Below are 25,944 nucleotides of genomic sequence, written 5' to 3' on the forward strand. Positions count from 1 at the left end.
ACTTATTAATATATTAAGTCAACAGGTATCTGTTGAAGGCCTGATGTATAGCTACTACTGGACACCCAGTGTTGATACAGTTAGGACAGCCACTTGCCCAGTATCCCTGAGCTGGTGGCAGAGCCAGGTCTGGACCAGACAGTCTTTCTTGATGCTGTGGCTGGGTTATGTGAGTGTCGTTTTGTCCCTTCTCTCGCAGTTACCCCCCACTGCAGCAGTCACGAAAACGTATCAGAGAATGATACGGGATACAGGAAAATCTCTATTACACTGGATTTATTACAGATTAATTACTTAAAATTCATTCCCCTGAATAAGTAGAGACAGCAGCTGATAAATTCCTCATTTTAGAAATGAAGACACGAAAGCTTATGTCTTCTATCTCTACAGCAGCTGTTCCTCCCTGCTAAACTGTAATGTCTAGAGATATTTTGTCTTTTTTTAATTGTTAAACTATTGGATGCATTTTATTTTATTAATGAGATAAAGTTGATTCACAGTATTATGTATTAGGTGTACAACTTGGTGATTCACAATTTTTAAAGGTTATACTCCTCTTACAGTTATCATAAAATATTGGCTATATTTCCTGTGCTGTACAGTATATCCTTGTAGCTTATTTATTTAATACATAGTAGTTTGTACCTCTTAATCCCCCACCCCTATCTTGCCACCCTCCCTTTCCCTCTCCCCAGTGGCAACCATTAGTTTGTTCTATCTCTGAGTTACTCTGTCTTTTTAAATCAGCAGCACAGTTGATAGTCTCATATTGTTTTGTGGGTCTGGAAGTATTCTTAGAAATGATTACTCTTGTCTTTATTTCTATAATCCATTCCTGTAGTATTTAAAAAAATCATTTGCGCTCCTAATCTGGTGAAGATACTAAGTTTAAGGGCTAGGAATAGACTGGTAAATAATACAGATTGTATCCCTGCCTCTATAAAGCTTGTATATATTTTATGAGACCGTACAATTAATTATGTAATCATGATTCTGAAAAATTCAGGGTGCTAAGAGACTCTAGACTAGGAGGACCTGCCTTAAACTGAGAAAGTGAAATTTAAACCACAAGTAAGTGTTCCCTTGCATCTGTATTCTTATTTAATAGCTTGATTATTAAAATATATATTTTTAAAGGTGAGAAACAAAAGCTGTAACATGAAATGGTAAAATAAATCAGTTGTTCTTGGCTTAAATGGATTGAGGCCAGTGAGATGCAGTGATGCTGAGACCAGAGCTCCACGTACCTGGATTTCCATGAGGCACCTGGGCTTAATCCGATGATCCTTAGTAAACCTCATGGAAATATCCCCAAGCGCTGGACCATTCACGAACTGTAACTTAGTAGACTTGGCATGCTTTCTAGAGGCCGCAGTGATGATACTTGCCAAGCATATTATAGGAAGTCAGTGTTAAGGTGTGAGTCACATTTTCATTTCAGCGCTTGTCTATACCTCTCTTAGAGTATTAAGCACATTTTGCTTTAAATTACTTTTGCTTGGTTTATGTTTCTCTACCCCCTGATTAGATTGAGAACCATTTGAGAGCTGGAACCTGTCTTATTCATCATCCTGTAATGCCTACACCTAATTTCTATATCCTCAGACCTTTTCTGTATAAATGACATTTCTGAGAGTTATATTCTCTGATATAATAAAATAAAAAAGGAGTCATTCTCTAAAAGACTCTAGACCAGGGCTACTCAGAGTTTAATATGCAAACAAATCACCTGGGGATTCAAATGCGGATTCCGATTCTGTAGGTCTAGGGTGGGGCTTACCATTCTGCATTTCTGTCGGGCTCCCAGGTGGTTCCCCTGCTCCTGGATCCTGAACTTTGCTGACCATTGCCTTGGGGCTGAGAAACTAGGGTTCCTGTTTAAACCAAAGTTGACCCACCCTCCCTGCTATCCACAGTAGGCAAGCCAGCTGCCAACAGACTGTGGAAAAGCACACAGGCTACATAAGCATTGAACAAGTGCATAAATTTAAAAAACAGCACTCAACTCCATTTCTGTCTCATAAAATAATGGCCACCGTTTCTGATAAATACTGTGATATGTCCATGTTTACCAAGTTCATGACTCTGGTCAAAAGACCTGGAAAATACCGGGTGGTTGTAAGGTTATTACTGGCACTTGGCCAGCCTGGGGGAAGGAAGATATGGAATCCGATATTAGCTTTTGGTTGCAAAACAGGTGCCATGTGTCTCTTGTTCCATTTCCTATCTGTCTCTCACCTGTGTTGCCACACCCTCGCCTGCTGGATCACAGCTGCTGGCATGTCTGCTATCATGCTTGTTGCTTCTGAGCTGATTGAGATTAAAAGCGTCTTAACCTGTCACAATAAATAAAGTTACCTCTGGAAGCCTGACCAGAATGTACTGGGCAAAAGTCCTGGGGTTTTCGTAGTGAAAACGCAGCAGCCTTCACGACATCCTTGTATGTTTTGTAGCACAGATGTGCTTCGATTTGCATTCTGCTTTAAATTGTGCTCTAATTTAGGGACTTTTAAAGAGAGGATATTGATAACACCACACAGATTTTTTTAGTGAAACGAAAACGTTGTTTTGCCTGACTTTGAGATGTAGACTTGTGTATTTGGAAAAAGACGGTTAGAATGCTGAATTTAAACATTATTTAAGAAGCCACAGACTTCTAGGTGGTGTTTAATTCTATTTTTAATCCACAATTTTTGGCTAAATGGTGACCCTTCGTAGTCACACGATGATGAGGTCAGTGGCCATGGAAGTTTCATGGTCTGCGTGTTCTCTGCCCTGCAGAGGCAGGGTCCTTGTTGAGTGTTGAAGGATTTGCCAGTGGAACGTGTACCGTTGATGCACCCGTCTCCTGCCCTGCCTCTTCCACTTCTTGCTTGTTTCCTGTCCTACCAGGGCCACTCAGCCCTGCCGTGGCACACGGCCGAGGGACTGATGGTATTTGTAGGGTACCTGAGGGTGAAAGGGAACAGCTTTTTGTGGCTGGCCAGCCAGGGGCTCTGAGGGATCAACAGCTCTGACTCCTGTTTCCCAGGCTCACCCTGTCAGACTGGGAAGTTCTGCTTTACAACTACTATTCCAACGTCATGGAATTAGATTTCTTCCCTGCATTACATGAGGTCGGTAGTCATTTTAAGTGGAAATGCTTCATTTTCAAAAGGTCTTTAAAACGTGGCAGGAAAAAAACAAGTAGTAGAAAAAATACATATATGATGCCCAGTTTTACAAAGTTCAAAAGCAAGCGGAAATACATATATTGTCTGGAGATACACACATGTGATAAGGGAAATCAAGATAATTACAGACAAAACTCATGATAAGTAGTTACTTCTGGGGTGGGGGGCTCTGAGATGGGATTGGGAGCCCTCACAGAGAATTTAAACAGTATTGGTAAAGTTTGAGTTTTCCAGTTGGATATTGGGGATATGTAGTGTTATTATTCGTATGCTTTGCAACCTACACTTACATTTTTCTTTTGATAATATATTTCATAATGGAAATAAATAAGTGCAAATGTTTGGAAAGAAACGGTCTTGGCACAATTCTCATTCTTGCCCCAATTGTATTATTAATATTTTAGAATTACAAAAATAACATAACAATATTAAGGAAAAGTCAGGGGGAGGGAACATCTGTTATCACCAGTCCCCTCACACAAATACTGTTATTTTCTTCTAGTAGGAATGTTTATGTTCTCAGTTACAATCATGTTATATGTCATTGTATATCTGTGTATCATGCAGTGGACTGATGGTCTTTAAAACCACTGGATTTAATGGCTGAATAATATTCAGGGGTGATGAGTATCACAGTGTACTAGCCATTCCTCTGTGGTGGAATATTAAAGTTTTCAACTTTTCTGCTGTTAACAAACATCTTCATGGTTCTTGCATTCATTCTACAAATAACTTCACCATTTGTAAGGCATTCTGCTATCTGCTAGAATTACAGTGGTAAGCAAAAAGAGCCATAATCTCTGTCCTTGTGGAATCTAGAATCTAATGACTAGCAGTTCTTGATGGTATTTTACATTTTAGCTACATTAATCCTCAGAGTTTTTTTTTTTTTTTTTTGCGGTATGCGGGCCTCTCACTGTTGTGGCCTCTCCCGTTGCGGAGCACAGGCTCCGGACGCGCAGGCTCAGCGGCTCATGGCTCACGGGCCCAGCCGCTCCCACGGCATGTGGGATCTTCCCGGACCGGGGCACGAACCCATGTCCCCTGCATCAGCAGGCGGACTCTCAACCAGTGCGCCACCAGGGAAGCCCAATCCTCAGACTTTTAAAGAAACTTTTTATTTTGAGAGAATTGTAGATTTACATGCAGTTGTAAAAAAACAGTATAGAGAGACCCCATATACGCTTCACCCAGTTTCCCCCAGTGGTAACATCTTGTATAACGGTAATTCCACAACAGGAATTGATACATTGATACAGCCCACCAATCGTATTCAGACTTCACCAATTTTACATGTATTCATTGGTGTCTATGTGTGTGTATATGTTTTCCATGCAATTTTTTCACATGTGTAGATTGGTGTGACCACCACCACCATCAAGGTACAGAACTGTTCCGTCACAGGGGTCCCTCTTGCTACCCTTTTGTAGCCGTGGCCTCCACTCTCCCTCTCCCCCTCCCTCACTGCTGGCAGCCACAGATCTGTTCTGTGTCTTCATAATATGGTCACGTGAAGGATGTTGTGCGGAGGTGTCACGCTCATAAACCTGTGGAGGGACACTTCGGCTCTTTCCAGTTTTGCAATATTACATGTAAAGCTGCCATGAACAGTTCCTCAACCATTATTTTGACGTTTATGTATAAAAGGAAATTGTTATAGTAAGACTTTAGGCTTCTGTACCTCAGCCATCAGTGTCTGTGCCCACATCTAGGGGACTTCATAGGATCCAAAGTCAGCCTCTGATGAGTGGTATCGTGTTTTGGCTTAAAATTTTATGTCTCAAAATACGTTAATTTGTCTGTGTAGCCTAAACTCTTCTGTGTAGCTAAACAAGTAAAGCATATCCTGACGCCATCCTTATTGTCCTTCAGAATTTTAAGGGTGAAACCTTGATCCTCTGTTGAGCTATTTGTCCCTTGAGGAATGTGGACCTGTCAGAGCCTCCTCATACAGAAGGGTCACCCCACGGACATTTGTTCAGTGAATGCCTTTGATCCATAGAGTTGATCGAGGGTATTTGGAAAGGATGGGCTACACAGAGGATAGGTAAGGTACATTTGGACTTTAAACCTAATGCCCCAATCTTACTGCTTAGTTCCAAACACTAAATACCTCTCCAGATTTTTAAAGTCTCTTTCAAAACCAAGAAAAACCAAATAATAATGACAGCCAGTTGGACCTGCTGTATGTTTAGAAAGGAAACTAGGTCTCAGGGCAGAGCAGACCAAGGAGGGAAGTAACTGCGCAGTATACCAGCCTCATACTTTGAAAGAGCAGGGTTCTCCTTGCCTGCCACCCACCCCCCTACACACGTGTACACACACATACACACACACAATCCCGAGTTGTTGTTCCGCTGCATGGGAGACTGGTTCTGTGCGTGTTTCCTGAAATCTCGTAAGCCTAAGACGGGAAGCACGTGGGCTACATGGGGGAATGTGTTTTCAGATGGCTTAGTGACTGTTTGGTTACTTGTGTATTTATGATTTAGGTCAGATACTTAGCTGTTGCGGTTTTTATTGTTTTTAATTCTTTTGAATGAATGGCCGTGGCCCTCACTTTCCCCCAGGTCTGAGCAAGCATTGTGCAGTGTGCTAGTGGCCGAGCCTGACCCTGGCCCAGTGAGGACTGACCTCCACCTGCCCGGAGGCATGGTCGGCAGCAGGAGGGTGTGCCGGGGTGATGTGGCCTGCCGTCCGTCGGCCTTCCAGCGACGCTGGGGGCTCCAGAAACAGTTCCAGAGTTTATCCCAAACTGAGTTATCCCAGTTGGCCCTCTTTTGCTTTTGACTTCTTTTTCTGTCCCATTGCTCTTAACATAAAGTCTAAAATCTTTAACTGGGGATGAAGTCTAAAATCAGAGCCCAGTGTGGTCTAGTCGGTGCCTGCCTCTCAGAGACTCGCCTGGTGCCAGGCGACCCCCGCCCTGCTCTGCAGTCCACTTACCCAGGCTGCCTTCCAGGTCTTCCTTCTGTAGCTGCATGTCCTGCCCACCTCAGGTCTGTGGTGCTTGTGTTCTGCCTGGAGCACCGTCTGCCCTCCTTCTCTCCACCTGCATTTGTCAAGCCCTCCTGTGTCCCCCTCAGATCTCGGCCGAAGTACTGCTTCCTTGTGGAAGCCTTCCCGGCCCATTAGACCTGGCCTCAGGCCACTTGCACATGCCTCGTAGCAGCCGGTACTCTCCTTCACTGCCCTCATCCCCATGTGCGATGGTGTTGTTGACTCTTGATTCGCTGATAGCAGTGCCTCCCACCCCCACTCCACCCAGACCGTCATAGACATGATGACTCTGTCGCTGTTCACGGTTGACTGTCCGGTGCCTGGTGCAGTGTCTGGCACGTAGTAGCTGCTCAACCAATATTTGTTCAGTTAATGAATTAACTTAGGGAAATGGCCACCCGCTAAAATATCCTTAGGAAGTCTAACATGGAATTTATTATTTTAAAAATAGAATTAGTGGGAATTCTCTGGCAGTCCAGTGGTTAGGAGTCCGTGTTCTCACTGCTGAGGGCCCAGTTCAGTCCCTGGTCAGGGAACTAACATCCCACAAGCTGTGCGGTGTGGCCAAAAAAAAAAGGAATTAGTACCTGTTTGTAAAAGTCTAGTTATGTATTCCTATAAAATTGTTGACGCGTCCTTGAAGTATGTGACTGTAATGCATTTATTTCTTCCAGGTGGGGACCAGGGTTTACTGAACACGTTTTTTGGCAGCTGGGCAACAGCAGATATCAGAAAACACCTGCCATTTATTTATAACCTAAGCAGCGTTTCTATATACTCCTACCTCCCAGCATTTAAAGCGTAAGTGCAAAGGGTTTAACTGTCTTGGGGGCTGGTGAGGGCAGGGGGGTGGGGTTTAAGATTTTGGGGGTGCCTCGTCATTCTTTGGGCAATAACAGGTGAAGGCTTTGGGGGAAGTCTTTTTTTCTTGTAAGAAACTTGGCTGTAATGGGAGGAGGCCTTGATGTTATTCATCACTTTATGATTGGAGTAACCCAGAGGGCACTGAGCTGCCCGTGGGAAAAGGTTCCCCTCGGTTCCTGGGGGGGCCTGGCCCTCTGATGAATCATCTGTGTGTCGTGATCAAGAACACTGACTGGGGGCTTCCCTGGTGGCGCAGTGGTTGAGAGGCCGCCTGCCGATGAAGGGGACACGGGTTCGTGCCCCGGTCCGGGAGGATCCCACATGCCGCGGAGCGGCTGGGCCCGTGAGCCATGGCCACTGAGCCTGCGCGTCCGGAGCCTGTGCTCCGCAACGGGAGGGGACACAACAGTGAGAGGCCCGCGTACCGCAAAAAAAAAAAAGAACACTGACTGCTGACAAACTCAGCCTCTGCCTCATACCACCTGCTGAGCCTCAGCTCTGTCAGAGGAGGGTGTGAACAGCTCCCTCCGTGGTTGTGGTGCAGATGACACAAGAAGCTAACAGCAGTGTGGTGTCAGGGTCAGTAGCAGGGCCTGTGGAGCTGGACTGCCTCACTTGACCTCCTGGATGCTCACTCGTTACGGAACTCACAGCGTAGTGGACCTTGGGCTTTGCTGCTGAACCCTCTGCCTCAGTGTCCTCCAGAGGTGACTGTGAGGCATTCGTGTGAAGAGGTAAAAAGAGAGCCTGGCTTACCCTTAGGAGGTAGCGAGTGATGGGTCCTCTCTGTTTGGAAGGTGGTCTAGCAGTACGAGTGAGCCCTCAGCCAGAGAGGCAGGGCACGCGTCCTCACCCTGCCATTTCCCTACCGTGTGGCTTAGGCTCTGGGCCTCAGGTCTGCTGGCGTGCAAAATGAGGCGGGAAATAGTCCCTTCCTCGTTGGGCTGTCAGGGTGGAGTGAGTTCATACACACAAAATGCTCGGTGGACGTATGTTTTTGGCAGCATGCTTATTTTGCACCGTTCCTGGTGCATTTCTGATTCAGCAACTGATAGAGCCTAGTAACAGCGCTTGTCTCACGGTGAGGGCCTGGGCCCTGTCCTTTAGCCTCTGACTCATTTGTGTGGAGCCAAGAAGATGATTCAGGTTTCGTGAGCGGAGGCCAAGCTGTCAGATGGATCCTGAGACACAGCCGTGAGCAGCGACGCTCTTCGCTGAGTGGGACTGGGCTCTCTGATCTCCATCCCGCATGGGCACACGGCTGAGTGAGCAGAAAGCAAAGGGCCTCTCACTCCTCCTATTTCATTATCCAACGTCCTCTCTGGAAGCCTTGCCCCACCGTTAACGAGCATGCCTGGCTTTCTGTGGCAGAAATGTTTCTTTTTCAGTTCTTTTGTGGGTAGACGCTGTCAACGTCCCCCAGATAAAGAGGACAAGTATCTTGTGTTCTTTCCTCCCTCCCTGTTGTCTTGGCATATGTCTCTGACATGTTAACAGACTCTTGATTCTCTTCCCTTTCCAACACAAAACAGGCAGACTGTCAAACATACCAGCTGTGGTCTGTGTAAAGCAAACAGAACGGGATTCACTCTCGTGGGATGGAATGTAGGAGAAGCATTATTTTCTCCTCTGGTCCTCGGCCTTCTAAAGTACAAGCCTGTCTTGCTTGGAAGTGTGGCCTGACTCTTTTTTTCTTTTTTTTTTTCAGTCTCAGATGTACAGCAGAGTGATTCAGTTACTTTTTTTGCAGGTTGTATTCCAATATAGGTTATTACAAGATGGTATAATCCCCTTGCTCTACAGTATATCCTTGTTGCTAATCTTTTTGATGTGTAGTAGTTTGTATCTGTTAATCCTAAATTCCTATTTGTCCCTCCACCTCCCCTTTCCCCTTTGGTAGCCATGAGTTTGTTTTCTGTGTCTGTGGGTCTGTTTCTCTTTTGGATATAGATTCATTTGTGTTATTTTTTTAGAGTCCACATATGAGTGATAACGTAGAGTATTTGTTTTTCTCTGTCTGATTTACTTCACTAAGTATAATAGTCTCTCTGGGCCTGAAATTCTTTATGATCCTTATTGCCTCATAACTAACCCTGCCAGTTTGAACAGCCTTCCTGCAGACCGTGGTAGCTTGACCTTCTAGAACTGAATTACTCTATAAGAGGGCAGTTGCTTAATTTAATTGACTAGATTCAGCTGAGCAAGCAGAATGGCGAGCGTGCAGAGGAGATAGACTCATTAGTGGTGTGAGCATTTCTACCCTCTATTCCACTCAAGTCTGCCCAGCGAGCCTGTGTGCTGAGACAACTACGCTGGGGAGACGTGAATCTGACACCCTCCCTGTTGGGCTCAGCTCCCAAACGGCATTGACATAGAGTTTAAAGATTGGTGTTTTTCATGTAACGTGGCCCCATTTCCCCTGTGGTTCATTGGGACTCCCTCTGATTCTCACCTTACTACCAAAGTTGAACATATTGTCCCTCTAGTGATAGCCTGGTTGGCACAGACCCTGCTTGCATTTATTTTATTTTGACAAAGAACAAGAAGCAGGTGGAGCAGAGTTAAGTTATTTGGGGGCAAGATAGACTTATTTGCTGGAACCTCGGCCCCCTCTGTCAGGAACCCAGTTGTTTCTGTATCCTCTAAGTGAATTTCCCAGCAAAATGGTTAGGACGGTTTCTTCTTCCTGGCTCAGGAAATGAGGGCGAATTTTGGAAATCTGCTTGGTGTACTGCCATATAACCGTAGCATAGATGACGCACTGGGAGGTTAGGAGCAGCTCCAGCATTAGCTACACGTCTGCTGGTGTGTGGCCTGACGGGAGTTAACGCTGCCTGTGTGCAGCTCGCCCTGGGGGGTGTCAGCGCTTACAGTTTGGAGATGAAGCTTCTCAAAGCGATGCCTTGGCCTCACCCCACTGCTGCCTGTTTAGGAATGCGGAAACGAGATCACAGAACTCATTTTCCCTTCCCTTTGCCAAAGAATCCTTTTGTTTTTCTTGCAGATATCTGTCTCCAGAGACATTTTTCCTTACATTTCTCATACAATTGGGAAGGGCTTGAAAAGGCAGACAGTTACATTTCTTTTTTGTTTCAAGTTAACATAAAATTCAAGTTAACCAACAATTTTAAGCTGAAGTAGACGGTCATGGACATTTGGGCTGCCATGGCTACCTAGCCAAGAGCCCTGTGCACTGCTGGGACCTCAGCATGAATTCACAGTCCCACTGTGGGGCTCAGGGTAACCTTGGTGGCCTCCAGGATCGAGTGGCTCTGTGATGTGCTGGCCTTCCCCAGGATAGCACAGGTGGTGGCAGGTAGAATGAGACCAAGGAGTGGTTTAGAGGCTTCGCGGAAGGAGTCGAGAATTTGCCCCACCAACTTTTAGCAGCCATGTGCCATGAGATCACCAGGACAGTATTTAGATGCCCCAGAATCTTAGCTCCTTGGATATCTTAGACCGGCGTAGCCTCTTGCTGTTACCTGAAGTTTCTGCTAAAGGATGGCCTGACATGAATCAAATTCAGCATGAATTGGAGCTACGGATGTAGCATATCTAAAGCCTTTCTCTACATACCACTTGGACAGAACAAAACACAAAGGAAAACACACTTATTAGTTTTAGCACTTTGAGTGGATACTCAAACATAGCTTCTGAAAAACAAAATTAGTAATATTTTCTGTGATAGAAGATCCTGTTTACCACAGCCTAATTTGAGAACTAAAATGCTTGGCTTAGTAACTTTTCAGTTAACTTGTAATATATGCATTGAGAAACAAGCTCATAACTGCATTTCTTAATGAAGTAATATTCCTGAAAGTGCCTAGCATAATGTTTGGGAAATAGCAGCTTCTTAGTTCATATTCACTTCTCTATGTCTTCTCCATCTGGAGGGCCTGTTTTATCCACGTAGCATAGAATTTGGCTTGTGCATGTTAGGTAGAATCTCATTAGTCTCTCTAAAATCAGCCATTTAGTTCCGTTTTGACTTTCTGTTAAATCCACTGACTGAAAGCTGTTTATGTCATATCATGCTATATAAATGGGCCTAAAGCAAAGGTAAAGAATTCTCTGGTATTGCCTCTAACAGCCATACAAATTAATTGGTCAAATTGATTGACTACAAAGCTTGATTTACCAAATAATTTCCAAATAAATATTTTAACTTACTCTTTTTTTTTTTTTGCGGTACGCAGGCCTCTCCCTGTTGTGGCCTCTCCCGTTGCGGAGCACAGGCTCCGGGGGCCCAGCCGCTCCGCGGCATGTGGGATCTTCCCGGACCGGGGCACGAACCCGCGTCCCCTGCATCGGCAGGCGGACTCTCAACCACTGCGCCACCAGGGAAGCCGCTTAACTTACTCTTTTACTTGAGTGTAAATATGATCTGAGACCTGGCTTGGTAGAATCTCAGAAACTAGATCTAGAAACCCAAAATATATTTTTTCCATTTGTTTACTGCTTTAAACGTTTCTGAGGATATTCATATCTATTATTTCTTTCCAAGGAATGTGGCTTATTCACTAGACCTTATCAAACCTCTTTAAAATCAGTATTTTCCAAGAGCAAAATGGAACCTTTAGTGTCCTAATTTCTGTTGTTCTTGTGTATTTCTGACTTGATTGTTTTTCCTTGGTCCCTGAGACACCCTTGGCTTAATCTCTCTTTGGGACTGTTGTCATTGAAGCCATACATTTTCTGTGTTCATATCTTTTCGCACTCCTGCGTCTTCACCTAAAGCCCTGAGGAGTTGTAGTTTGTGTAGCTTTTAGTCTTTCAGCCAATTGTAGGTCCAGTCACTGTTCCACCTGAAGCATGTAGAGGGTGCATCACATCCTACTCACTGACGACCACAAAGATGAATGAGGACGTTGTAGTCTCATCAACCTGGCAAATGCAGGTTGACTGCGTCCCGTCGTGGTTTGAGTGTTGAAGAATCAAGTCTGTGGTTTCACGGATGTCTTCTTTCTCCTTTCCGGGTGTTAGTGATGCTTGTCAGGCCCCAGGCACCCCATTTCTCAGCATGGCCGTCGGTTCATTCTGACGTCACCTCTAAGCATGTATCAGATCATGTGTCCTCACATCTCACTGATGCTGCCTATTCTGCTGCCCGACCTGGGTCCTCATCACGAAGGGGGAAGCTTCCACGTCAGAGCCATCCCAGCCTTCAGAGGCTGGTCTGACAATAGGCACAGAGGGCACGAGGAGTGACGTCTCATGGGCAGGAGTCGGCTCGAGAAATGCCGTCTCGGCGGGAGAGGGGGCTCGTGGGAGGGGAAAAGGGTGGGAATGGAGTGGAAGACGCACCCTCTTCAGAGGTCTCGAGCTGGTGGGCCGCCGACTCTGTTTGTCCCACAGAGATATTTTGTTTTCCTTGCATAGCTTTCTTTCTTTTCTCAGTTGTTAATGCTTAAAAATGAGGAATTTCACATGAAATGCAGATTTCCAAGCTCTTTTGAAAAATCAGACCTTTGGTGGGATGTGGGAGAAGAATGTCAAAGATGATTGTTACAAGTATGGGACCTAAGCAGGTGGAATAATGGAGCCGCCGTTTCCTGAGATGGGGAAGATTGTGAGCAAAGCAGGTTCGCAGGGGCAGGGACTGACCAGAGATGTATCAGGTGTATTAAGTTTGAGGTGCGTATTAAACATCCTGGTGAAAACGTGGAAGAGGTAAGTAGCTACAGGAGTTGGGAGTTCAGGAGAGAGACTGGGTGAGACATAGCTATGGAAGTGTCAGCATATAAGTGATATTTATAGCCGGGAGACAAGATGATATAACCAAGAGAGTGGTTATGATAGAAAAGAGTCCTGGAGACTGAGCCCTGGGACAGGAAAACGTGGAGCAACCAGGAACAAGAGCCCGAGAACAGCAAGGCAGGAGGAAACCCAGCAAAGTGAGGTGTTGCACAAGCCAAGCAAGAAAACGTTTCAGGAAGGGGAAGTGATCCCTCTGTGTCAGATGCTGTGATAGGTCAGGTAAGAGGACAGCTGAAAGGTGGCCCTGGACCTAGAATGTGGAGGTCACCGGTGACTTGGGCAGGGGCATTCCTGGTGGAGTGGTGGAGGACAAAGCCTGATTGCAGCAGGTCCAAGAGAATGGAGAATCGGAACTCTTCTGAAGCATTTTCTTTAAAAGGGAGAAGGGGGCTTCCCTGGTGGCGCAGTGGTTGAGCGTCCACCTGCCGATGCAGGGGACACAGGTTCGTGCCCCGGTCTGGGAGGATCCCATATGCCGCGGAGTGGCTGGGCCCGTGAGCCATGGCCGCTGAGCCTGCGCGTCCGGAGCCTGTGCTCCGCAACGGGAGAGGCCCGCCTACTGAAAAAAAAAAAAAAAAAAAAAAAAAAAGGGAGAAGGGAAGTGGATTGGTAGCTACATGGAGGGGTAGGATCAAGAGAGAGGGGGTAGGTTGGGGGTGGTTTTTTAAAGATGGGAGAAGTTACACCATGTTTGTTGTATTGATGGGAATGATCAAGGAGGGAAGGAGAGAGCACTAATAATGCAGAAATCTGGAGGGAGACTTGCTGAGTGACGTCCTCGACTAGGTGAAAGGGGATGCGTCCTAGTGCACAAGTGGAGAGGTTGGCTTCAGATAAGAGCTAGGATGGTTGTGTGGGCACAGATGCAGGGAGGTGGCTGTATTTTTTTGGCTGAATGATTGAATGAATGAATGAGCGAGCCATCAGCCCGGAGAGACTAAGAATGACACACTCCCCCTACGAAAGTCTCCCTAGTGGCCTGGCATGGTGAGGCTTTCCCTGCTACTTTGTGACCAGAGGCCAACCTGGTAGGTTGGCATAGTTGACTAGGTCCAAGTTGAGGTTATTAAAGTCTGGGTTTGAGTACTGTTGTTTTTGTGATTTCCAGGACACAAAAGAGAGGAGAGGTGGCTGATTGGCTGTGGGGAAAGGTTCGTGTATAAGAGGGAGCCTGCGAAGGTACGAGAGTGAGTGGCCACGGGTCGGAGAACGTGTCACTGAAATGGGCAGAGGATGTTTGGCACGGCTGCCGTGTTTCCCAGGGAGGGGTTGCACCAGCAGTGCTGCATCTCTCTTCCTTGGTACCTGATTGAACATTGCACACAGAGAGCTTCTAAAATTGCTTCTGTGTGCACTGTCGTGGATTAGTTCCTTTTCTGCTCTGACCAGTTCTGTAGTCTCATCCACACCTTACCGGCTCCATTTCTCAACTGCTAAACTAGTCATGAAAATTCTATCTGATCTTTTGGTAACACCAGGTCACAAGGGATTATTTTAACGGCTAACATAAGCACTATTATTGCTGGCTTGGGTTCAAACTATGTCTTGTGATCTGGACGTCACTTTTGAGATTCTATCAAGTTAAAATTAGAACACTTATTTTAAGAGACGTATGCAAGCTGAGACAAATCCCCATTAGTGGGTCAGAATGAATGGCTCTTAGTAATTTAGAGACAATTGTGATATGTACCCGACTTTTTTTTTCCTGGCTGGTACAATTTGGTGGATAAATCAGGCAGTGAGTCAGTGAATCTTCTAGTTATCCTTGCTGAGAGTTGAGGTCAGTCGAACTTAATCTTCTGACATCAGCATTTCCCCTTCTAGTTCATCGGCCGCTTTGCTTTTGACTAAAAAGGTGACATAAGTTCTGACTGTCGTACCTTTGGTGAGAGAGAGAGATACCACCAGAGTCATATCCTGGGTTACCCTTCTCTAAGAAACAGCCCCACCCTGGTTTGCATTTTAGGCTAAATTATTCTTTTAAGCAAGAAGTAATTTTCTCTTTTACTTATGACCTGTGCTCTTACTTATTTCATTTTGACCTGGTTATTTTGTATTTTTCGTAAATGACTAAAGAATAAATGGATTGAAATGATAGAAAATGATTTTGAAAAACATCCCTCAGCGAACATGATTGTGACAAAAATAATTACATGAAATCCATATCTAGGTTAATGGAAACTCTAGATGCAAAAACTAAGACCTTTTGCTCATCTTTTTGGCAGACAAAGTGTTTTATTACGAAAGCTAGTGGACAAGGACGTTCAGGCTACTTGGTTGTGTAAATAAACACCATTCTGTTTGTATAGTGAGAGCGTAGTTAGATAAACTGTTTAACTCATAAACCTTCACGTGTGGCGGCCAGTGTTACGCCTAATAGGGCTGCCCCTTGCATGGAGCCCAGGGCAGTCTTAGGTGGTTACCAGGAGCACCCTACTGGGTGCTCCCGTTGACGAGAGTGAGTGGCCGCGGGTCAGAGAACGTGAGTCACTGAAATGGGCAGAGGATGTTTGGCATGGCTGCCGTGTTTCCCAGGGAGGGGTCGCACCAGCAGTGCTGCATCTCTCTTCTGTCTTACCTTCCTCCTACCTTTCCGTCTGAGCTCCGGGGTTCCCACTCAGCAGCTGCCTTTCTTCCCCGCCTCAAAGGGCCCTCGGGCTGACCAGAACCTTCACATGCAGTGACTCACCAGGCCTGCTCTTCTCATAAAGCGTCCTTGCTCTGAAACTTGTTTTTCTCCCACCCCTGTCCATTCCCGTAGATCTGTCAGGTAGATGGCAACTTAGGTTCAAGTAACGCCTCAGGACCTAAAAAACAGGTTCCTGTTCCTTACTGTGCAGAAATAGGGCTGACCGTAGCCTGAACCCGTGACGTATAAAGCCTGTAAGCCCCAGCATCTTCCTGACTCCCTCGTGCATCTCTCTGCCGTCAGCCTCCCGAATCCTCAGGCTCTTCCTGGTCTGCCCCTCGGTACCCTGGTCCCAGTCATTTTCTCAAGAAGCCTCTCACCCTGTGCATTTTGCGATTTGTTTTGTTGCTGGGATTTGGGGAGCTGTTGGGAAGGCACCTCACACCATGCGGCCTGCCTCTGCTTACCTGTTAACCCTTCCCACCCTCCCCCCATCTTCCTGGCACCCAAGGAGTTCCTCGCCTTTGAGCAGAAAGGGCAGTTCTACCCACATTTAGAACCTTTGAGATCTCAGTTCCTACCTCTAACAGACTTATGCTAACACATATATATGGAATCTTAAGAAAAAAGAAAAAAGGTCATGAAGAACCTAGGGGCAAGATGGGAATAAAGACACAGACCTACTAGAGAATGGACTTGAGGATACGGGGAGGGGGAAGGGTAAGCTGTGACAAAGCGAGAGAGTGGCATGGACATATATACACTACCAAATGTAAAATAGCTAGTGGGAAGCAGCTGCATAGCACAGGGAGATCTGCTCGGTGCTTTGTGACCACCAAGAGGGGTGGGATAGGGAGGGTGGGAGGGAGGGAGACGCAAGAGGGAAGAGATATGGGGACATATGTATATGTATAACTGATTCACTTTGTTATAAAGCAGAAACTAACACACCATTGTAAAGCAATTATACTCCAATAAAGATGTTAAAAAAAAAAAGAAAAACTTAAAACCAAGACTGCTCGGTAGATGAAAGGACTGTCCAGTGGATAGAATTTTTCACGTTGTTAGGGAGGAATAGGTAAAGAAGGTAATTTTGAGAAAGGGGGTCCTTCCCCTGGCCACAGAAGGTGACAGTGATTTAGCATTAAAGAAGCACTTAGGCATCATGGATTCATGAAAGTAGAACCCAGGCCTGAGCCACAGTGAAATGCAGGGTGTGGACCGTCCGCAGTGGTGTTCCTGTTGACACGCAAGGAGAAGGCCATGGGCCACGTGGGGAGGAATCCGCCCGGCACGAGGCCAGTACCCAGGGAGGTGGCAGAGGCCCCTGAGCCACCTCGGGGCACAGACAGAGCCAGAGGCTGAGGTGTGCGCTTCCGCCTCCCGCAGAGACTGGGCCGTCTTGCGGTGCAGGCGTGTTGGCCGCTTTGCAGTGGCATTCTTCTGTGGATTGGACCGTTGTGCCCTTCCTCTGTGTTCACTCTGGGAAGGCCCTTAGACACTGCCCCGCACGGTCCAATTGTGGGTCCTAAGAAGCACCACCGTCTGTTTCTTGCTCTTGTTTCCCCCCTTTCCCCCTAAACTTTGTGCAAACTGTATCCCTCTGAGAACAGTCTTCAGACAGTGCTAAGTTGCTTGCTTTGTAGCTTTCTTTCCTATGAGTTACTTTCTGCGCTCTGTCCTTGACTATACTGGGGGTGTTTCCAGCGCTCATTTCCAACTTTGATATTGACCATCTGTAGGCAGGGAGTTAATCCGTGGAGTAACAAATGACACTCTCAGGTGATGTCCTTATGATTCTGGGAGTGTCTTACAAGTACAGCCTAGTTGTGGATGAAGAACCTTGGCTCTGGAGCCAGACTGCTTGGGTGGAATCCCAGCCTCGTCACTCACCAGCCACATGATCCTAGACAAGTTAACTTCTTCCTGCCTTGGTGTCCTCGCATAGTTGTTTCTGGAGATTAACTGAGGTGAACCAGGCAGATGTTAACCAGTGCCTGGCACATGTGAGTGTTAGCTATTCCGCTGACCACTGCTTCAGCAGATGTGAACTGTCGGGAGAGTGGGCTGGAAAGGAATCAAGTTCATGCTGTATTCATCTTTTACGCGGGCCTCTCACCGTTGTGGCCTCTCCCGTTGCGGAGCACAGGCCCCGGACGCACAGGCTCAGCAGCCATGGCTCACGGGCCCAGCTGCTCTACGGCACGTGGGATCTTCCCGGACCGGGGCACGAACCCGTGTCCCCTGCATCGGCAGGCGGACTCTCAACCACTGCGCCACCAGGGAAGCCCACTATATTCATCTTTTATCTTAATTAGTGTTGCTACCTCTCATGGCTCTCATGTAACGACTGTGTGTGACGTTTAAATTAGGCTCGGCAGGTCATGGCTTGAGACTTACTGGTCAGTTAATAAAGGAGACGCAAACAAGTGTTGTTGCTCCAGGCAGGGAAGTCAGGGCAGGAGGAGTGGGTGTCTGAGGAGGTGGAAGGGGCACCTCCTCTTTCACATGTGCTCTATTCTGGTTTTAGGCTTCCGTGTACCACTAGGATGAGGCAGTGCCTGTTGTCCCCGCCCATCCCCCCGCCCCACCAGCACACAAGTATCAGGTCTCGGGGATGGGTTCCCCCATCACCATTAGAACATTTGCTGAAGGCACTTCTCTTAATCCTCATCTTCCTCAGCCTCGTCTGAAGCCTCTTCTGAAAACCTCCACCTGCAGTAATTGCTTCGAAATGTCCATAGCCCTTAATGTCAGCACTGCCCTGCTGGCCCCGACTTGTTGCCTTGCTTGTGCTACTGTTTCTTATTTTTATGTAGATGACTCATCTCCATGTTTGGATAAAGCCTCTTAGGGTCGCACACTGACCACAGTATAGTGCCTTACACGTAACCGTTGCTTATTTAATTGACAGCCCTCTCTGTGCACAGATTTGAGCATTATGATTTATCCTTTTAAGGATAACATTGAGAGTTCTTGTGTGTATATGTGCACGAGTATGTGTGTGCATGTAAAATATGCCACGTGTATGAAATAGAGAGTAAGCTTGGGGATATCAGGTATCCACTTCATCTTCAAAAGAAATGCACTGGAGGATGGTTAGTTATCCTTAGGAGGAAATTTACAGTAAGCTCTCTTTTTCTTGCATGGTTTTGGAGTAGCAGCATGGTAGGATGGTAAGAGCTTAGGTTTAAGAGAGGGGCAAAACTGTGCCGAATCCCATCTCTGCCACTAAATAGCCGTATGGCTCTGGGCAACTCACTTAGCCCCTAGGAGCCTCCATTTAACACATTAGTAAAATTTACCTGGCAGGACGATTATTCCCAAATGTGTCCTGAAAGAATTTGGGCCCCAAACATAGTAAACTGTCAGATAATGATAGCTATATAACAGGTCTGTGACATTAAAAACAAAACAAGAAAACAAAAAAACCTTTAGAAGACAAGAGTTACATGAATAGAGTTTGCATTGTTTTGAACTGTACGTCATGCTCAAATATTTCGGTTGCCTATAGGATAACTCCACTTAAAATCTGACACTTGAGCCCAACACCCAAGGATCTGTCCCATTTTACCTTTCCCTATGAAAGCTTCCTCTTTGGCTCTAATTGGAGGACATTCGGTCTGGTACACACGTGCTCACCTGATACCTGCATCCCCCTGCCTACAATTCCCTGTATTAGCACCAGCTACCCAGCTCCTATCTGTTGGACAAATTTTAAGTCACATCCACTATCTCAGCACCTCCTGCCCCACTGACCTGAGCTTTCAGTGACCTCCTTGCTTCTGAATTCTTAGGGCACTCACTGTTCCCACCTTCCTTTTGGCACGTGTATTCACCTTTATCATTATTTCGTTTCACACGTATAGATTTCCTCCCAGCCAGAACAGGACCATTCTTAAGTCTTACTCTTTTTATATTATGAGATAATATAAAAAGTGTGTTGTGTATTTAGTGAAATATAGTGTATATACAAGAGGATATACAAAAATGTTTAGTTTTTAAAACACCTTCACCACCCAAGTTAAGGATTGGAACATAACCAGTATCTTTGAAGCCCCTTTTCGTCTTTCCCATCACAGCTTCCCCTTTCCTCCCAAGATAACCAATATCATGAGATTTACATTGATTACAGTTTTCTACTCTTTAAACAGTACTTTTTTGTTTTGTCCTTATGTAAGTAGATTCATATGTATGTGTTTCTATTTGAATTTGTATCATTTCTTTTTTTCAGCATATTTTGAAAAGTCATCCTTTTGCTATGTGATCTGGGTAGCTACAGTTCATTCATTTTCACTGCTATATTGTATTCTATGATATGAATATACCAGAAGTTGTCCTTAAAACAAAAACAGAATGGATAACCATCCAATTTCAGTGACATTCAACAGTCAGCATGTATTTCTTGCTCATATGTCATTGAGTAGTCTGGGACAGCTCTGATCATCTCAGCTGAGTTTGGAGCCAGGCCACAGGTTTGATCCACATCTGTTGTGACTGTCTCATTCTTCTGGAACCAGCAGGCTACCCAGGGTACATTCTTCCGCTGGCAGAAGTTGTAGCTTCTCAGGGAGGCTGAGCAGAAACAAGCAATGCTATTTTAAGGCACACTGTCACTCTGCCCACGTTTCATTGGTGAAAGCAGGTCATGCAGACATGCAAATATCAGTCAGGCAGGAAAGTGTACTCCCCGTGTGGAGACTGGGAAAAGGCATGAACACTTGCTGAACAGTAATCTATTAACGTGTAGTCACTTCAGCTGTTTCCAGTTTATGACTATTTCAGACAGTGCTACTGCTGTGAACATTTTGATTGTTTCCTGCTGCACACGTGCAAGAGTTCCTGTAGGGTGTGTGCTTAGGAGCTGAGCTTCCTTCCTTCCTTCTTGTAGAGTGTGAGCATTTTCGGTTTTACTAGGTAATATCAAATGGTTTAACAAGTGGCTGTACCTCTGCTATCCACAGTGGATCGGCGTTGGGTTGTTGCACTGATCCACTGCTACTTTGGGATTTTGTGTATACTTAACATATAACTGAATAATTTTAGAAGTCTAAAATTGTTTCAGTGAGCTCCACTTTTTTTTCCAGCCACTGCTGCAGGATGGAAGGTGAACTGTCAGTGCTCAGAATCCACTAACCGTTTCAACTTGTGCTCACTTGGCAGATTTGGTGCAAATGCCAAAGTTGTGCATTTCCTAGGACGAATCAAACCGTGGAATTATACTTACGATCCTCAAACAAAAAGCGTCAGAAGTGAGTCCCACGATCCCACTGTGACTCATCCAGAGTTTCTCAACCTGTGGTGGGACATCTTCACTACCAGCGTTTTACCTCTGCTTCAGCAGTTTGGCCTTGTCAAAGACACCCGCTCATACGTACACGTGGTAGGTTCTGTTTTTTTCCTTCAGGTAATTTGATGCTGTATTTTTTTTAATTTGGTATACTGGTAGAGATGGAATATTTAGTGGTATTTTGAACAAAGAGATAAAGTAAGACTTTGTGGAAAGAAAACGATGTCCATCTTAGAGTGGAGAAATATTACCAGCAAAGATTAGAGCAGAAGTAGATTTTGTGGCAAATTTCAGTAGACCTGGGAGCAAAGGAAAGGTTTTTAGAGGCTTAGATGGATAGATAGATCTATATATATATTATATATATATATATATATATATATATATATATATATATATATATGTGTGTGTTATATCTATAAAATTCTATAAAAAAAATTGTCCTAAGATTGTAAGATTATTCCCCAAAAAATAGTGGTTTACAAAAACAAAGAACGCCCCATTTCATGTTTTAGAAGCTGCAAGTATTTAAATATACCTATTTTATTTTTGCCATCGTGTAGAAGAATATATTCCAAGTGAAAATTACAATAACGTGAACATACAGCAAATACTTTTCTAGGATTATTTTGATTTGCCATGTTTTACTCCTCTGGTTATATTGGATCTTGAAAAATAAATCTCTCTGTAAGAGGAAGATGACATTAACATTTACAGTAACAATTCTGACTTTAAAGGTCTTCCTCTGAGGTTTGTTCTTTTGGAAGAATTGGAAGAGGATGAGAAATTAAACTTTTATGTTGCATATTGAGATATAAAGAATAAAACTGGGCTTCCCTGGTGGCACAGTGGTTGAGAGTCCACCTGCCGATGCAGGGGACACGGGTTCGTGCCCTGGTCTGGGAAGATCCCACATGCCGCGGAGCGGCTGGGCCCGTGAGCCATGGCCGCTGAGCCTGCGCATCCGGAGCCTGTGCTCCGCAACGGGAGAGGCCGCAACAGTGAGAGGCCCGTGTACCGCAAAAGAAAAGAAAAAAAAGAATAAAACTGAATGGGTAAATTATAATCAAGTCTTAATAGATCAGTTAATTACCTTGGTATAAGAGACTATAAGGTTATAAGAGATCCTTCTCTTTGCTATGGTATATATAGATTTTAGCCATTTCACTTAGAGCACTTGTGCCAAAATATAAAAAGGAGAAAGGGGAAAATAACTAACACTTACATTCTTACACTAATTGCTTTATATGGACCAGGAAATAATACTTATACAGTACTTGGAACATTGCCAGGTACATAGTAAGTGCTTAAGATATCTATTCTTATTTAACCCTTATAAGCACTCTGTCAAGTAAGTCTTATTTTTGTTAATATTCCCTTTTTATATATTAAAATTAACTGAGGCTTAAAGAAGTTACATCCCTTCCCTTAGTTATGTAACAGACTAGTCAGTCGCAGAACTGGGACTCACATCCAGGTCTGAGAGGCGGCTATCCTTACGAAAGCATTGCGAGCAGAGGACTCTGCAAGAGGCTCCTGGTGTCATTCTGGTGGCCTGTGGAAGGCAGAGGCAGGACTAATCCAAGGGAAGGACTTCACGTCGCCTCAGCTATAATATAATCCCGTGGAATCTACCCAAATACCTTGGAATTCCAGGATATTTAAATACATATATACTTATACCTACACATCTATATAGCAACAAAAACAGCTACTCATTTTGTTCTACCATTTTCTCTGTTAAAAACAATACCTGTGTGTATTCATTTGCCTTCCTTTTTCTCTACGATTTCCAGTACTGTCACACCTGAGAGCTTTCTGAAGGATAACTTTGATCTTTTATGATACTACTGAAGTTAATTGCCTACCTGTATGTAATGAGAATCGAATTTAATGCAGAGTAGGTTTGCTCCATTTCCTGCACATTTACCTTGTTCCTTCCACAACCCAAGGACTGAGGGTTATGAATCAAGGGAAGGTGAAGATGGGAAATGAAGACTTAATCAAAACTAAGCAAATTAACAGAAGCTGCAGGAATAGATACTACTTGGTAATAAGCTTGAACAGGAAGATAAATTTGGTGTATGGCTCAGACTGTTTAGCTCTCGCTTTTATAATGTGACAGCTGTGTATGTGGTGCGGCTCTCTGCTTAGGTTCTTTCTGAAGTGTAGCTTCTGAGGTATCATTTCGTTTAAGTTCTCAACCTTTCTGAGCCCACACAGATCAAGAACTTATCGTGAGACTTGTGTTCCCTTGTCCATCCATCTTACACTTTCTAATGAACTGTTGCAGATTTCAGACTTGGTCTATACACTGGCTTTCTCTTGTGGCTTCTGTAGAAAGGTATGCAGAACTTAAACATTAACCCTACCCAATTAATTTGTTCTCCCTCTGTTTTCACCGAGTCAAGAAGTCTTCATTTTGTTAGGAAAAATATCATGATCCTTGTATTTCTGTGTCTTCTTGTTTCATGTAATGCTTTTCAGTTTTTGCTACCTTGCATGATAATTCATCCTGGTTCTTCTCACCTTCTTCAGTTTACTGCAATTCTTTAAAATGGTCTTTCAGCTCTAAAGGAGTCTCTGATTATTCTCCCCTTTCTAGGAAAATGTCTCAGGAGCCATATCACAGCTGTCCCTTGGGGAGATCCCGGCTACGGCACAGCCTTTTGTATCCTCAGAAGAACGGAAGGAGCGGTGGGAACAGGGCCAGGCTGATTACATGGGAGCAGATTCCTTTGACAACATCAAGAAGAAGCTGGACACTTACCTCCAGTAGAAACACTGCCCTTTTCCGTGGACACATCCACTTCACAGGCACTTGTTTCCCATACTTAGTGTCTAGAGCTGGGTTAAGAAAGGTCTGTTAGCTTTCATTAAAATCCATCAGATGTGGGTGGGGGGTTCTGCAGGACAGCTGGTGAGAGCTGGGCAAAAGTTAAGTAGCAATTCTGTTATATGAACGACAGTTCTGCTTTTTTAACCCTCAGCTTGTATTTCAGAAATTCTCAGTTATGCTGATTGCCAACGTACGTGGTAAGGGACACTCAAATCGTAAGCGGTTAAGACGGCTGTTAGCAACTCTTAAAATGTGCCAAGCCAGGCTCCAGATCAGTCTCCCTTCAGATTGGGACACAGCACCTGTCTCTTGCTTGCTTGTTGTACCCTTCACTAGACCTGCATTTTAGAATCGCCCAGAGGCTGCCAGAGTGATTGTAATTCTGCTTTCAGGTAAAGACAACCTATAAGAACACTGCTGAGTGATTCATAAGCGTATCAACAAACGGTGTTAACCCATTTTATTTCCTAGTCTTAGTGTCTGGAGATGTTCACCAGTTTTCTATGTACAGTAAGGCGGCATGCTAAAATGCTTCCGTTCAGTTCTGTATATCTGAAAACAGCAGTGTGATGGTTACCTACACAGTGGCACCTTGTATGAAAAATAAAGATTTCTTGACATACCTTGGTTGTCTAATTCAATTAAGGGCACCCACTCCCCTTGAAAAAAAAAAAGTATTAGGGAATTTTTCATAATTTGTAGAATTTGTGTTTTAAAAACCAGTGTAAAACTTGACACTGAAATACATGCTTTAAAAGTTGGTTTCTAGATATCAAGAGCTATCTGCATCTAGTGTTCTCCAGTGATGGTGATGGATCTGATCTAATAGATGGAGGAAAGGGAGATCAAATTAATCTGTCACCCACATTTCTGTATGAAGTGGGTATTCACATTTTAGAATATTGTAACCTTAAAATCATCGTAGGTTCATCGTCAGTCTCTAAACATACTCGATAATCTTTCAGGACTGTTACAATCAGTACCAGACCCAACGTCTTCTAGCATTTTTATCCACGGCTTAGAATGATAGGAGTATAAAGCATATTTATTCAATGTACAGGTGATTCTAGGTTGCAAGGATGGCAAGCTAGTGAAGGGTATGATCTAAAATGTCGTTTTAAAACTGAAGTGAGTAATCAGAAGTCATTCTGTTGAAGAAAGCAAGAGAGACCATGACAAGAAACTTTAGAGGTTTAACTGGCCAGAAGCCACAGTGGCTTTTAACCTTCAAGATCACCTTCCTTTATTTCCACAATAGCCTATTGGTTACACAGGTCGGCCCTATTCAATAAGGGTGTGAATGAATATACAGGGTATGGAAACCTGGAGGGCAAGAATGGATGGGGGTGGGGGGCCACTTGGAGGCTGGCTACCAGAAGAGCTTAAGAAGAACCTGAGGACTTACCTAAAATTGTAAACTGTTAAATGACAAATGATTTCTGAAGATAAAATAAGCTACGATTATTTGGACTGTGGAAAATGAGTTGCTGTGATCTTCAAAGTACATGAAGAGAGTTACGTGCCTCTGCGTGTCAGGTGCCATGGTACAAAGACCCCTCAAGATACTCCTAATCCAAGAATCTCTGCATTGAGAGGTATGAGCTAAACTCTTCCAATGAGAATCACAATGCATAGAAGAATCTGGCTAAACTGAAATTAAATTCATTAGAGTGTAATTTGCTAGTCATACAAATCGAGTCTTTATTTCTGGACAATCTATTTGTGCCTAATTTTAAAGTTCATTTCAGCCCTCCGTTGCTTTCAGAGTCTCAGTGGTCATAAAGATGTATCTGATTTCAAGGAAATACCTGAGCTTATTCCAGAAATTACATCTACCAAAGCATTAGTTCAGTCATCTTGGTTTCACATCAAACACAATTTGAGTTGACATATGTATTTAAGACAGACAACACAATAATTCACTGAACAAGCACTTAAGTACTGACCATATCACACCTATGATGGACATTAGAAATATAGGAGTGTACCAGACAGACATAGTTCCTTATATTCTAGTAGGAAACAGACTGAAAGAGAAATGAACATATATAATTGCAAATTATGCTAAAGTACACTGACAACAGGGAAAGTCCAGCTTTAGGGCAGTCAGGAAAGACCTCCTGCAAGATGATGATTAAGCCAGAGAGGCTCTGAGGTAGCCAAAACGGAGTGAGGAGAAGGAAGAATATTCCCTTCGGAGGAAATTGTGCGAGCAGGCGAGAACTTGGTGGAAATAAAGGCTTATAAAACAGGATGGAGAGGTATGTATACAGTGGCTTCATAGGTGAAGGTATGGGCTTTGGATTTTACTTTAAATTCAACAGCAATTGATTGAAGTTTTATTAATGTAATTTATATTTAACTTTTTATTAACGGGGACCTATAGAGACAT

General features: G+C 44.4%; 1 protein-coding gene across 1 annotated transcript in view; it reads left to right on the top strand.

The window, feature by feature from the left end:
- Positions 1–24,174, top strand: part of GYG1 (glycogenin 1) — a 36,971-nt gene extending 12,797 nt beyond the window's left edge. The window contains exons 5-7 of the mRNA XM_024769121.1: positions 6,848–6,974; positions 20,587–20,806; positions 23,319–24,174. Coding sequence (XP_024624889.1) covers positions 6,848–6,974; positions 20,587–20,806; positions 23,319–23,492 — 521 coding nt within the window. The 3' untranslated portion in view covers positions 23,493–24,174. The remainder of the gene's footprint in view (positions 1–6,847; positions 6,975–20,586; positions 20,807–23,318) is intronic.
- The last annotated feature ends 1,770 nt before the right edge of the window (positions 24,175–25,944 follow it).

Source organism: Neophocaena asiaeorientalis, unplaced genomic scaffold (genome assembly GCF_003031525.2).
Source record: "Neophocaena asiaeorientalis asiaeorientalis breed wild unplaced genomic scaffold, Neophocaena_asiaeorientalis_V1.1 scaffold118, whole genome shotgun sequence".
NCBI classification, from domain to species: Eukaryota; Metazoa; Chordata; class Mammalia; order Artiodactyla; family Phocoenidae; genus Neophocaena; species Neophocaena asiaeorientalis.